This window comes from Anguilla rostrata, chromosome 6 (genome assembly GCF_018555375.3).
Source record: "Anguilla rostrata isolate EN2019 chromosome 6, ASM1855537v3, whole genome shotgun sequence".
NCBI lineage: Eukaryota > Metazoa > Chordata > Actinopteri > Anguilliformes > Anguillidae > Anguilla > Anguilla rostrata.
In genome coordinates, this window is record NC_057938.1 from 43,375,646 (window position 1) to 43,388,358 (window position 12,713).

General features: G+C 42.3%; 1 protein-coding gene across 1 annotated transcript in view; it reads right to left on the bottom strand.

Annotated features, from left to right (window-relative positions):
• LOC135257287 (bifunctional protein GlmU-like) overlaps positions 1-12,230 on the bottom strand; it is a 15,296-nt gene extending 3,066 nt beyond the window's left edge. Inside the window, exon 1 of the mRNA XM_064339867.1 lies at positions 11,660-12,230. Within this exon, the coding sequence (XP_064195937.1) occupies positions 11,660-11,662 (3 nt within the window). The 5' untranslated portion in view covers positions 11,663-12,230. The remainder of the gene's footprint in view (positions 1-11,659) is intronic.
• Positions 12,231-12,713: the final 483 nt, after the last annotated feature.

A 12,713-nucleotide genomic window follows, 5' to 3' on the forward strand; every position in this document is an offset into this window, starting at 1 on the left:
TTTTATATGAAAATTTTACAGTTCTGGGCTAAACAACAAACATGTACAAGTGAGACATTCTTCTAATAAATTCATGAGTTAATGAGTGACATTTTATTGAAGGTGAATAGAAAAAAAAGAATAGGAAAATCCCTTAAAAGCCTTACAATATGACCGCACATATCTTACGATTCCCAAAAGAAAATTCGCAAATAAAATGCGCACACTGGCCAAAGCATAAGAATAAATAAATGTACACGATTTTATCGTAAATTCATTCTGTAAAACAGCATGGGAATATGTTTTTCTTGTTGTGGCGAACACTGCGTCGGGCTCCCGCTGCGCTCGGTAATTAGATCGCACAAACAGAGAGCCTTAAGGAAGCCGACCAATTTGTCTTCCCCGGAGCTCACGCAAGGAATTACGTCGGGAGCCGCGGATGAATTTCGCGGCCAAATAAATCCACATCATCCCACTTAAGCTCTCTCATTCCTTCATTAGGTTGCAAGGCTGCGCGGAGCCGACAGACTGCCGGATTTGACATTCAGTGGCACTTTGCTGAAGCGGTGTTACAATAATATTCCCAAGTAGGTTTCCTTTATTTGCTATGTAAAGTCTTTATTGGAAGCAGCCCCCTGCTGTGTTGACGGATAGCATTACATGTCTAAATGCATGTGTGCCTAAGTCTGTATACATGCCCGTGTGCGGGAATGAGTGTGTTTGTATGTATTAAAAAGAGTACTTTGCCCACAAGACCACCGTGTCCTTGAGCATATTGGCTAACTGTGTCCAATTTCATCTCCACACTGTTTACCACCCGAACCTTTCAGTTACATGTTACAAGATGTTTTAAAATCTACGGTTTTTAAAATGCTATTTCTGTATTCTCTGTCACTTCAGAGACAAGTTGGAAGAAGTGAAGGAGCATTTCATTGCAGTTTCGCCAAAACCTTAGCTCAGCATCCTTAAGATCAATCACTGTTGATCAACAAAATTATGAGCAAACTGAAACAGGAGATGATAGCGGACAGCACACACTTGCAACAACAAAAAAGGGACTGTTTTACTTAATGGCAGCTCTCTTCTTCAAAAGCTGTTTTGCACCGCAGGCAAAAGGTTAAACTACTCTGAAATGAAACGCTGCTATCTGAAGACAGAAGCTTGGCAACGTGAACCTGCACCTCATGAAATGAAACAGATTCTGATAGGAGGCCACGGCTATTAAAAGATACGTGAGCACAAGCTCACCTCATTTATTATTCATGGAGAGTATCCTTTAACGGACCAGTGCAGTCCATACATGTACATGTGTATGCACACACACACACACACACACACACAAACGCACAGATATACGCAGAGATGTACCCAGACCTTCTGGTAGAAAGAGGATCAGGCTTCTCAGACCCTCCTGTGAAGGACCTGAGCAAATATTGAAATGGAGGTCTGGGGAAAACCAAACAGATCAGATCTGAAAGAAAAACAGATTTGGCCCATTCCGGTTCTAATGGTGTCCCTCCTTCCAAATCTTAGTCACAGCTCAGTCATCCGCAAACACACTGAAGTGATGGTCAAATAGCCTCAGTCAGCAATTATATAGTTTTTTTAAAATATATATTTAGTATCATTATCAAAAGTAAAATTAAGGGAAAGGGATTAAGGGGATAACTAATTTGGATGCAGTTAAGAATCGGAGAAATGGCCATTAGAAAGTCTGCCATGTGCACACACAGAAACACAAAACACGCACCCACGCACGCACACACACACACACACACAGACCAACAAGCCGAGACAAGTTGCTCCATCCATTATTCACTATGTTACATCATAACCAACAAAAAGTACAGAGCACTTTGAGATAAATTACACATGCTTTTTACAAAACTATTTGCGCTCTGCCCTTGGAAAATGAAGGCACTGCATTTTTTGTATTTGAATCCATGCACATAAAAACATGTTCTATTTTACAAAATAGAATTTTAAATATATTTATATTTACTCTTTTTAAATATATTTATATGGTTTCTTTGGTTAATACCGTATGTGTTACCTTCAGCTAGTCTCGATCATTTTGCTATTGCTGAGAATGTTAAGAGGGGAACAGCTTGCAGAATGTAGAAATATAATTACATTTATTGCATCTGATTTGAGGATTCTCATGTGAAGGTCGAAACAGAATGAAAGCGAATACAGCGTGTATGAATGCGCACAGAAACCTGCGAATGTTGTGTCATAAGGTGGATGTCAGGACCTCGCTGCCGGGCTGAGAAAAATGTAATGGCGGAGGTTTTCGAATGAGGTCAGCGGGGGCAGTGAATCCCTGAAAAGCAGGAAGGGAATCGCGCTCTACAGTAATGCGACGAAGACGCTGCCGTTATGAACAAGCGGAGAGAAAGGCATGCTCTACACCGGGACCGAGAGTGCCACAGCCTTGTCAGAGCGCTATTGTCCTCCGTGGCTCTGGTACTTGGGCTGAAAAATCGCCTTAGTGGCCCCCAGAACCGATACTGAAAGAGAGAGAGAGAGAATCCTCAACAGCCACTGTTTAATGCTAGACCTGTCCCCCCTTGGCAACAGATATTACCAAAAATAACCAAGCGGTTTTCTTTAAAGCCTCACTTATAATAATCTTGACTTACAAAAATCTAGAACATATTTTACATATTTGTCAAAATATCCGCAATGTTCAAAAATGTGTGATATTTATCGTTAAACAGAAATACATTTTACACCAAAACTTGGGGCTGAGCAGAGGCCATTTGGATTGGCCAATCGTGCGCAACCACAGCTGTGTACACTCGAGAACCCCACAGCCGATTTGAGAGAGAGCGTAGGCAGTTCTCCTCTGAAACGTGGTGCTGCCAGTCTGCGTCTGTTCACACCATGGACTACAGCTGAGCTTGCACAGAGTGGAGTCAGAGGAAGACTTTTCACCTGCGGCTTTGACCGCAGACTATGGGCATCCGATTGACCAGCAGGGGTCGCGAGATAGCGGTGAAGGAGGAACCCTATCTGACTCAACACCCCCATACCCTGGGCGAGGCAATCACCAATCGCACGTCACCCAGTGTAGCTACCGGCCACAGTCGGCACTGGAACAGCCTGGATTTGATCCAAGGCCAAAAAAAATCATTATCTTTTACATACGTTTTTTAAATCTTTCTTTCCAACGGCTTCCCCTCACAACCGCACCAACCCACCCAACCTCCCCCTTCCTTCCCCAGAGTACAACATCCCACCCCACCCCACAGCTAAGCCCCCCGACCCCGGCCTTGTCCGTCAATGTGCCCTTTCTCCCTCTCCTCAGAATGCTCAGTGATCTGAAAAGGGCCAGCCTGGCCCGGGCCACCTGGAAGGCAGCGCTGCGCGACGTAGCCGTTCCCCTCAGAACCGCGCTCCCCGCCGGTCGCCAGCTGTAGCATTGTAAGCTTTAGTTAATTCCGCGCCCCGGGTTCGAGCCTGTTCTCTTCAGGCCCACGTCCCGCTCCACTGTCCCCTGCTGTAATTGTTCCGGGCCTCCTGTCTTTAATTCCCTTTCGCACGTCATTGAGCCCTGGAAGTCCATTACTCGTAGTTCATGTCCTGGGTAAAGCACACACAAAGCTAGGGGGAGGAGGGAGGGGGCGTGTCCGTATGACTGAATGAGCACGGATGACTGTTCTTTCTGATCCCCGTGAAGACCTTTACCACTAGCTAAACACAAGGCTGACCTCCTGACCTGCGGTGAAACATGTAGCCACCCTGGTGCAAACGCATTGACAAAGAGTACTCCTCTCCCCAGACCCTGCTGCTAACCACCCTATAGCAACAAACTCTCACCTCAGGATCAGCCAATCACAAGAGGAGTAACAGTATCACTGACTCTGGTCACCAGCCAATATGTGTAGTGGAAATAATCAAACTGAATATAAAACAAGTAGGCCTACCATACACTCATCTTCTTGAACCAATTTTACCTATTATAGCACACATTCACACACTCAGCACTGATCACTGCTCTAATCCATGATAACAATGTATGTCATGACAAGTGGTTGAACTCTGCCTATATCCACACTAAGTCATAGATTAACATTGATTTGAGGTAAAAAAAAAAGAAGATAAAAGGCACTGACAGCTTTTGTTATATAACCCAGGCTAATATCAACTTTACTTTGAAATGTTTTTTTCAGTTACTAAACAAAAGTTAATCCCTTTCATGTTGACAGACAAATATATCAGAGAAAGACCAAGAAAACTATAAACCACTACAATGAACATTCTCAAAAGGGAATATCGGAATGACTTTGTCATAATGACAAAATGCCCAGGTTATAATGGGGACTGTGTTGAGATGATGTGGGGGAAAGATCACATCCATACACATTCTCATAAAAAGATCCTGAAGGCCAACATATGCTGAGTGCATTTGCATGTCAAGCAGTTAGCTTTAACAAGATATTCTTTCATACATTCTTTTTCTTATCATTTTTCTCATTACTATACTTGTGCTCAGTACAATATTAAGCCATTAAATACTCGTTTAAAATGCGGAACTTATTCAAGGACTGTTTGCTAAGGAAAGGCTCCACCAAGTTCAGAATGAAATGGAATTCATCAACAGACTGAAGTTTCTAGAGATGGCCCTGACCCTTCACCACAATCACCCGAACAAATCTGAATGCTTCAACAACCACAGAAAGGCTAACTGGATTTTCTATTTGCTACCCAGAAAAGGACATGCACAACTCACAGTACCTTTATGATACATGCCAGTAGGTCATGACAGTGAACTGCAGCCACATACTATTAAAATGAAAGGAAAAACAAAAAAAAATCTAGAGCCAGCGATCATTCCCTGCTGAGCTCACGTTGTCATGAATGTACAGTAAGTGTGACTAAAAAAAATGATTCATGTTGTATAACACTCCATAGAAGTACTAAATAGCCACAGACAGTTGCCTTGGATTCTCATATGGGTAATTTCATGTATGCATGATTGGCTCTAGTATTGCCCAAGGATAGGAGGGTTTCAGTCCGTGTCACATTAAGGACCTGCTTTACTAAGACCTTCAGAAAAACCTTGTAGAGCATGCAAAACCAATAAGATAACCAATGCTTGGTGCAAAACAAATACCATAACCAATCATGGTCCTGTTATTGGCTTTGTGTGTGCTAATAGGGTTTTAAATCAGACCCTAAAAGTCTTCCTCCGAGTCCTATTTTCAGACAACAAGTAAATTGCACTGATTTTAGTATATTTCACTATTTCACCAATTCACTGCTTGCTTCTTACGGTAAAAACATAATTATATATCTATTATGAATACACTTTTAAATAAATGCGATGAAAACTGCCGGTCATGCACATTTATTTGAGGGAAAGAAAAAAATATTGAGGTTAGAATGGCAGCAAAGATATTCCACACAGCACATTTCACGGTGAAGGTAATCTCACGGTCGTTCCTTTCGATACTTCAGCCTCTTCTTTTTTCGGAGCCAGTATAGCAGGCTGAGCAGTGGATTATTATCCGGACAGAGGCATTATCATTACCACGTATTTACTGAGCAGCTTCTGCGGAGAGAATGGGGTTTCACTGATCTAACAACCTTAACTAGCGCTTCTGAATGACACGCTCCTGCTCACTCTGACAGATGAAGTCAAACACTGGCAGTTACTGTGATGAGCCCTGGAAGAGGCTGGAAATTACTCCCCGGTTTTTTTTGGAGTGATGCAAGCCAATTTCTCCACAAATAGCCCTGGATACCTCTCTTATCCAATCAAATATTGCCACTTGGGACCGAAGGCTTTGATCACAGCGAGGCTTTCATTTGGCCGAGATGCAAATCAGCTTTCGTAGTATCAATTGCGGTCCCATGAAAATGTCATATTCGGGATTAACTAAATCTGGGATTGTTCCTTGTGCCACGGCTATGCTAATCCCTCGCAATTTTGCACCAGATGCCCACAGGCTTCCAGCTGCACTCAGAGTGATAGCTCTCTCCTGTAGTACTGTTTGACCTGTATTACGTCAAATAGCCACTGGCATGTAAGCAAGTGTTGGAAGCACAGCATTGACACAAGAAGCACTATTGGCTATTCAAAATTAGGAAAAAAAGAAAAATGATTTGCTTTTAGCGATGAAAGAGCACAGCATTACACTCCTGGCTCAAGGTATCTCTGTCTCACTGGACACAGATCTGAGCAGCACCAACACACTTTAACACGAGGATGGTGAAAAGTGTTTTACAGTAATCTGTGGAGACGCTCAGGGTGCTGTGTAGTTCCAGATCATATTGCTTTTGAACCGGTTAACACGTGCAGTTCATCCTTTTAAAACTATCTCCACTCGATGGAGGGCCTGGAAAAAAAGTGCCGTTTTGACAATGATGGCCGCCGGCTGTTGGGAAACGCAACGCTCCAGTGAACTTCACCACTCAGGGATGAACACACAACAGGAGTCCCATCGCTGCCCTCTCTAGTTCACGTTCATATAATCAGTCACTCAAGACCTTCTGCTGTATTTCCCTGACGGTCTTTATAGACTTTACCGGACTCCGCTTATTGGAAATGTCAGTTAATCAATTGCTCTCAAACACCACAGCTGCAAGCGGTTGCCTGGGCAAATTCTGAGCTGAGGAGCCTAGCTCCTTCATCTGTCTTCACAGCCAGTTTCACACCTGGGCTTTGTGGGCCATTCAAAACAAAATGACAACGAGGGAGGGTCCTGGAGGGTCAGTCAAAGCTGTTTTCAAACCAAATATAATCTAGCAAGGAAACTGTCAGCCATGGCAATAACAGTAACAATACCGTGAAAGTATAATTTTTCACAGCCTGCTCACCCATTTTGATCAATTCCACTGACTCAATCCCAAAGTATGAGCTGAAGGTTCCTCCACACGAAACAGGAGAGAGCTGGGACAGGCAGTGAAATGATTCGGCAGAGATCGAGATTGACAGCCGATCGGCGGTTCTTGGGAGCGCTCGGTTTTGACATGCCCACCTACTTTACTAAATTTGAAACCTGGTATCGAGAGCTGACATTTCAAAAAAAAAGTTTCTGGAAATTTCTTTGATGCTCCTGCGGTTAATTTTAACATTACCACAGCGCCCAGATGCTGCCCTCGCTGGTTCATCAAGAGAAGGAAATGAGGTTCCTGAAAAAAGGAAATGTATTGCCCATATAACCAATCTGAGCATGTAGGTTGCACAAAAGGACTAATTATATGAACTATATGAAATACTGAGAAAAGCTTCCGCGCTACTATTGTGTATATGGTGTACCATACAATGCAATAATATAGTGGAGAGCACAGGCTGCTCGACAAGTGGCAGCAGAGGTATAAACCAAATAAAAAACAGGTGCGGGACCTTTGTGAGGAAAAATGGAATTCTGTCCGCTTATTCTTAAACAGCACAAGGCAATTTATTTATCCTGATCTGTGCCATTTAAAAAGGGGCCTCGATAATTCGCAGAAAGGTTGATCACCTTTTTGTACAGTATGCTACAGTCCATGGTGGGACTATTGCAATAATGATGATTACTTTTTTCTCAAATATGTGTTTGGCAAAAAAAAAGTATTCTTGAGTGGACAGCACATCATATCCCTTTTGAAACACAATATTCCAAAGAAAAAAAATAACATCATTCATTTTCTGGAGGATATAACTTGACTACCTCACATACAGAAGCATATCTCCTGCATGTTTCCGACATGACACTGCTGTCCTTGACCTTGAGAAGGTATAATTGAATTAAAATGTGCCATAAGTGAATGAAATCAGGTCAAATTGAATTTAAATTAGAGGTAATTAAATGAGAATAAGGTGTAATTGAATGTAATGCAGGGCCCGCCCTGCGCACCATGCACATGTGCTGGTAATTGACTCCGATCTAACCCACCCGAAAAGAATTACAGTGGCGCGTTCGTTCGATCTTGGCCATTTTGTCCATGTTTTCATACACCCTGAATGCAACGTATCACCTCACGGATGAGTCTCACAATTAAGTTCAATAACAACTGATTCACAGTGCTGCCAAGGAAGCTAGCAGCACTGTGCTACTGGCGTGTTAAGAAAGGAAATCAGCATGCCACTTCAGACAGAGCAACACTACGATCCTCTGCCTTATTTGGTGCTTGGGAAACAGGATATTTTTATGGTGGATAATTTGAATTACCACGGAGTGGGGAATTAAAAATCCAACAAATGCTTATTGTTTTTTTTTTATCAACCAGCAGCATATTGCTTTTTATTCAGCTCAGATAGAAAGACGCTATATGCAAAGCTGTGACCTTAGAAATGTGTGATCGTTCAAACCCATTATTGAATGAAAGGTCATGAAATAACAGGGGGATCCAATTATAGACAGTTTGGTATCGTGTGTGGCATAAACAGCACAAAAGCATGTACATTATTTCTCTGTGGAACACAGAGTGCCTGCTTTACACAGAGAGAAGAGCAGCACATGACTCAACAAGGATACTTGCAGCGGATCCAGGGCATCACGAAGGGGCTTTATTGGGTTCGGTTCAGTTGAGCAGGATGACCAATTAGACGGCAGCAAATGCGAACTGCAGTATGCGCAGCCGCGCCACGCGTAAACATGTAGCTGCGCGTTTGGTACCACATCCGCTGATAGGACAATACAGATGCATGTAAAAGGATCGACAATCTTTATTCCTCCAGATGGGATAAAAGACAGGACCGCACAGGCATGTCAAAGGCAAAAGGTGTTTTCCAAAGACCAAAAGGCTGTGCTAAACTACTTCCTCCCCAGACAGCCGGGAGTGGGCAAATTTCCCACTTCGTTTGAGATCATTTGGAGGATTGTAGGTAGACTGCACGAGCAGTGTGTATGTCAGTGAAAACTTCACACCTGAAAGAGACCAGCTGGCTAGACCTCAAAAAGGCAATTGGTGGAATGTTACTAATAAATCTCTGATGCGTACGCCTCTATGTAAGGCTGCTGCTGTCCAGGGTCCTGTAGGACTCCTAGGTTTTGGGAGGTAGCTGGACCAGCTGACTGTATCCCAAGACAAGCAGAAAGCTCTCTTTTCCTCGAATACCCATCTTTCCATTACAGGGGGCAGTATTTTGTGCAAAATAAAGTATATTGCCTCTATGGTGCAACCTATTGCCTCCACAGAGCAAACCATGACCTTCATCTACACTGCATTGCATCCCACACAACACAACAAAGAAAAAACTTCTTGGACTCATATTTTCCTGTTAAATGTGAACTGACATTACCACAAAACTTGTGCTTTTTTACTGGAATTTTGAGGCATGCATAATTGCACTTTAATCTAACCGTGGCATAATTTCTGAATCCCATCATGTCTGAAAGCGAAGTGCACCGTGTACATGAGGCTCTTCAGTGTTTTCTGCATGATGATCCACACATGACCATATTCAGACTGCTTGCATATCTCCGCATGAAGGGTGCTTTTGTGTTGTTGCGGGCCATTGCTTGAAATTATTTGTTTTAGGGATTAAGGCAAGGTGCCGTTTTAATTAGATTTCATTTTTTTGGCAAAGCGGTTTTCTGTGTGTCTGAGACTAAATTAGACACAATCAGTTGCATCTGTGCCAACTCTTCTGCATACACTGCTAACTATCTTAGTGTATAAGCCACTGTTTGATTAATCGGCCCATCCTACAGGTTAGTAATAGCATTCTTTTAAAACCTGTTTAAGTAATACCTTTTAAAAACTGAGTTCAGACCAGCCTCTTCTCTGGTTATTACTGAAAATGTGCCAGAGAAATACAGGCCCTATCTGACACTCTGAGGCATGTGGGCAAGGTCCACAGACATACACCCAAAGTGTCACTTTGTGCATTTATTCCACACCTCCCGGCCGGCATTTTATCATTGGCTCTTTTCACCCCGCGCAATCGACAAGGCGCACGGATCCGGCCCCCTTAATTGTCCCCCCGTGGGAACGCGGCCATCGATTTCCTGTCAGCGGGGATCCTGGGAGAGGACCGCCGATGCTTGCTTTCCCAGCCAAGCGTGATGAGAAAGGGCTGATAACAGCCGGGGGGACCAGGTAGAGAAGAAAAACACAGATAAAAGCAATCAAACAGAAGGACAGGCTGGAGGTGTCCACAGTGAGTACGGATCATAGGAGGCGGGGTGGGAGGTGGGTGGAGGTGGATGGGGAGGGAAGGTGGAGGGACGGAGGGGCGGGGGACGGGAGGCGGGGGGGGGTTAATGAATGCATAGTCAATCATTTATAATCCAGCACTGCTGCCTGTGCCATGATACAAGCAGGACGCAGCCGCTGTGACAACGCTGTATAAATTCAGTGCAGACAATCCGACACTAAACAAGTGTAACTACACCCCTGGAGCCTTGGTGTATCTCTCTGGGGCGTGCCGGCTCAGATCCCCGAGCATTTGCTCCAGAGCATTTGCAGGAGAAGAGTTAAACCACTAAAGAGAGGTAGTCTGTAGAAAGTAGGCTAACAGGGCTGTTGGCTTTCAGTCACGGACAACAGTTTCTTCCATTTACTCAGCTGCCATTGCGTTTTGTGTGTGACTGGTTGTTGTGCAAAATTATATTATCAGCTGTGCAAGGAAAATAATGGCAAACATTAGGCCTAATGCATGTAGGCTGACTATGAGAACCTAACACGTCTACTTTCACATAATATGCCATGCCCTCTTCAGTTAGACTGCTCCGATTGATCTCTGAGCTCAAACATCACTTTATCAACCAGTAGTGAAGGCGTACGTGTTTTAAAACAAATTCCGTGGAGGTGACCCCTCGATGACTTGCTGAGAATTGATGAACTTGGCTCAGAAATGGCAATGGTGAAAATGACAAGCAACTGAAGTCCCAGAATATTATTTTGGAGACTGACAGTCTTGTGCTGTTTTTTTTTTTGTTTTGGTTTTTTTTGGAAATGCTTGAAGATTATCAATGATTTATCTATGAAAATCTTTTAAATGTAGAATGTGGCTGGAATTCACTAGTGCATGGCAATTTGAACAATGTCCAACTGGGATCCAGTACATCAGATATAGATATAGTAATCACCTTACGAACAAAATAATAATTTTGAGGCAAATTTTCACCAATGCATTGGTTTGCACATGATACATATTAAAGATAATATATAACATAATTGTAGCCTAATATCAGCGTTAATTCTCAGACGATAAAGAATTTTCGAGATATGCATTCACGATGACCCCTGGTGGCAGTATAAATTAAGGGTTGTCTTTTAAATGTCTTTAAATGTATTACACCGTAAATGTATTTTAAATAAATGTATACTCTTCAAAATAAAACCTAAGCACCAGTTTCAAGCACAGCAAAGTTATCCTGTTCCACGTCCTTAAACTGCAGCCATTTAGAGTCGGCTACACCTGGGCTGGTTCAGACTATGATAATCATAGAATTTTTTCTCAGTTACAACTCGTAATTCAACTTTGGACGGTAAAAATTGTCCTGTGCCTCATAGTAACTGATAAATTAGAGTAGTAGCACCAAGTTCTGGAACTTGAAAGTGCGTCGATTTACCAGAGATATGTTGTCACATCGCTTGTTCTTTTCTACATTGCACAGAGTACACGTTAAATGCTTTTGTTTGTTCAACAGCAGGAAGAGCTTGTGCATAGGAATCACAGTTATATCTTGAAAAATATAAAATATTATATATAGAGTGTATTGAAGCTTAACATACTTACCATGTTTTGCAGGCTATATGAAGACTACTTTAAACCAGAGTAATTCCAGATTTCCCGTCTGAGGCCACGTGAGCATTTTTTTAAAGAGACTAAAGGTTGATTTTCTTGATTTCGTCACCATCTGACCCGCGTGCTATCATTACATAACAAAATAGAGACCAATTTGTTGTCTTCGGTTGGCCACACACCTTTTACCGCAGGAATTTTAACAATTTAAATTCTGTCTGGATAGGCCCCTATTACATATTGCTGATGGTGGTATCATTTAAGAATGTCATAACTATCGCCTAGATATATGTATAGTTGCCTAGATGTCTTCTAGGAGCGAATGACAAATGTAAAATTTAAAGTTGCATTCGCCTACTTCTCAAACAATCCGAAAATGACGAGAAATGTTTCCTTCGTATAAGGTGGTGTAGGATATATTCGTATTCTTGTTTGCGGCTCTTCTGTTTTTTATGCGTTTATTTATTTATTTTTCGGTTAGAATTGGGTTGAAGTGATTAACTAAAGGACACTCTTGATCATTTTCTCTTTATCTATGATACGTAAGAATCACACGCGAACTTCCAATTACATATGAATACATCGATAGGCTGTATGTATGAAAAGTTTGCATAAATAGGGAATGTATTGCACCTGGAAATGCAATTGATTTTGAATGATCAGTTCCGTTATTATTTGCCCTCAGAAAACGTGCATAATTTTCCTATAACACGATTAGGTATATGTTCTGCCAAAGACAAATTCACGTCTCACTCTGCCTGTAAAGTTACAATTTATCCTCTCAGTCTGACGTGTGGTTCATAACCACGGTACTGGAAATGCATGGGCCGAGATTCATCTCATTTTACTTTATATAGGCCTATTTTACGTTAAAGCGGTCTATATAATGTTGATGAAATGGGAAGAAAGAAATGCTAACGTCAGATGTTAAACGTCAATTGTGAAGAATTCAACAATATCCAAGAATTAGAGTTTAAATGCAATGTAAGACATTCAATCAAGGCTGTCGCAAAAAAACCTACATTTGTTGGTTTATACTGCCACCTGT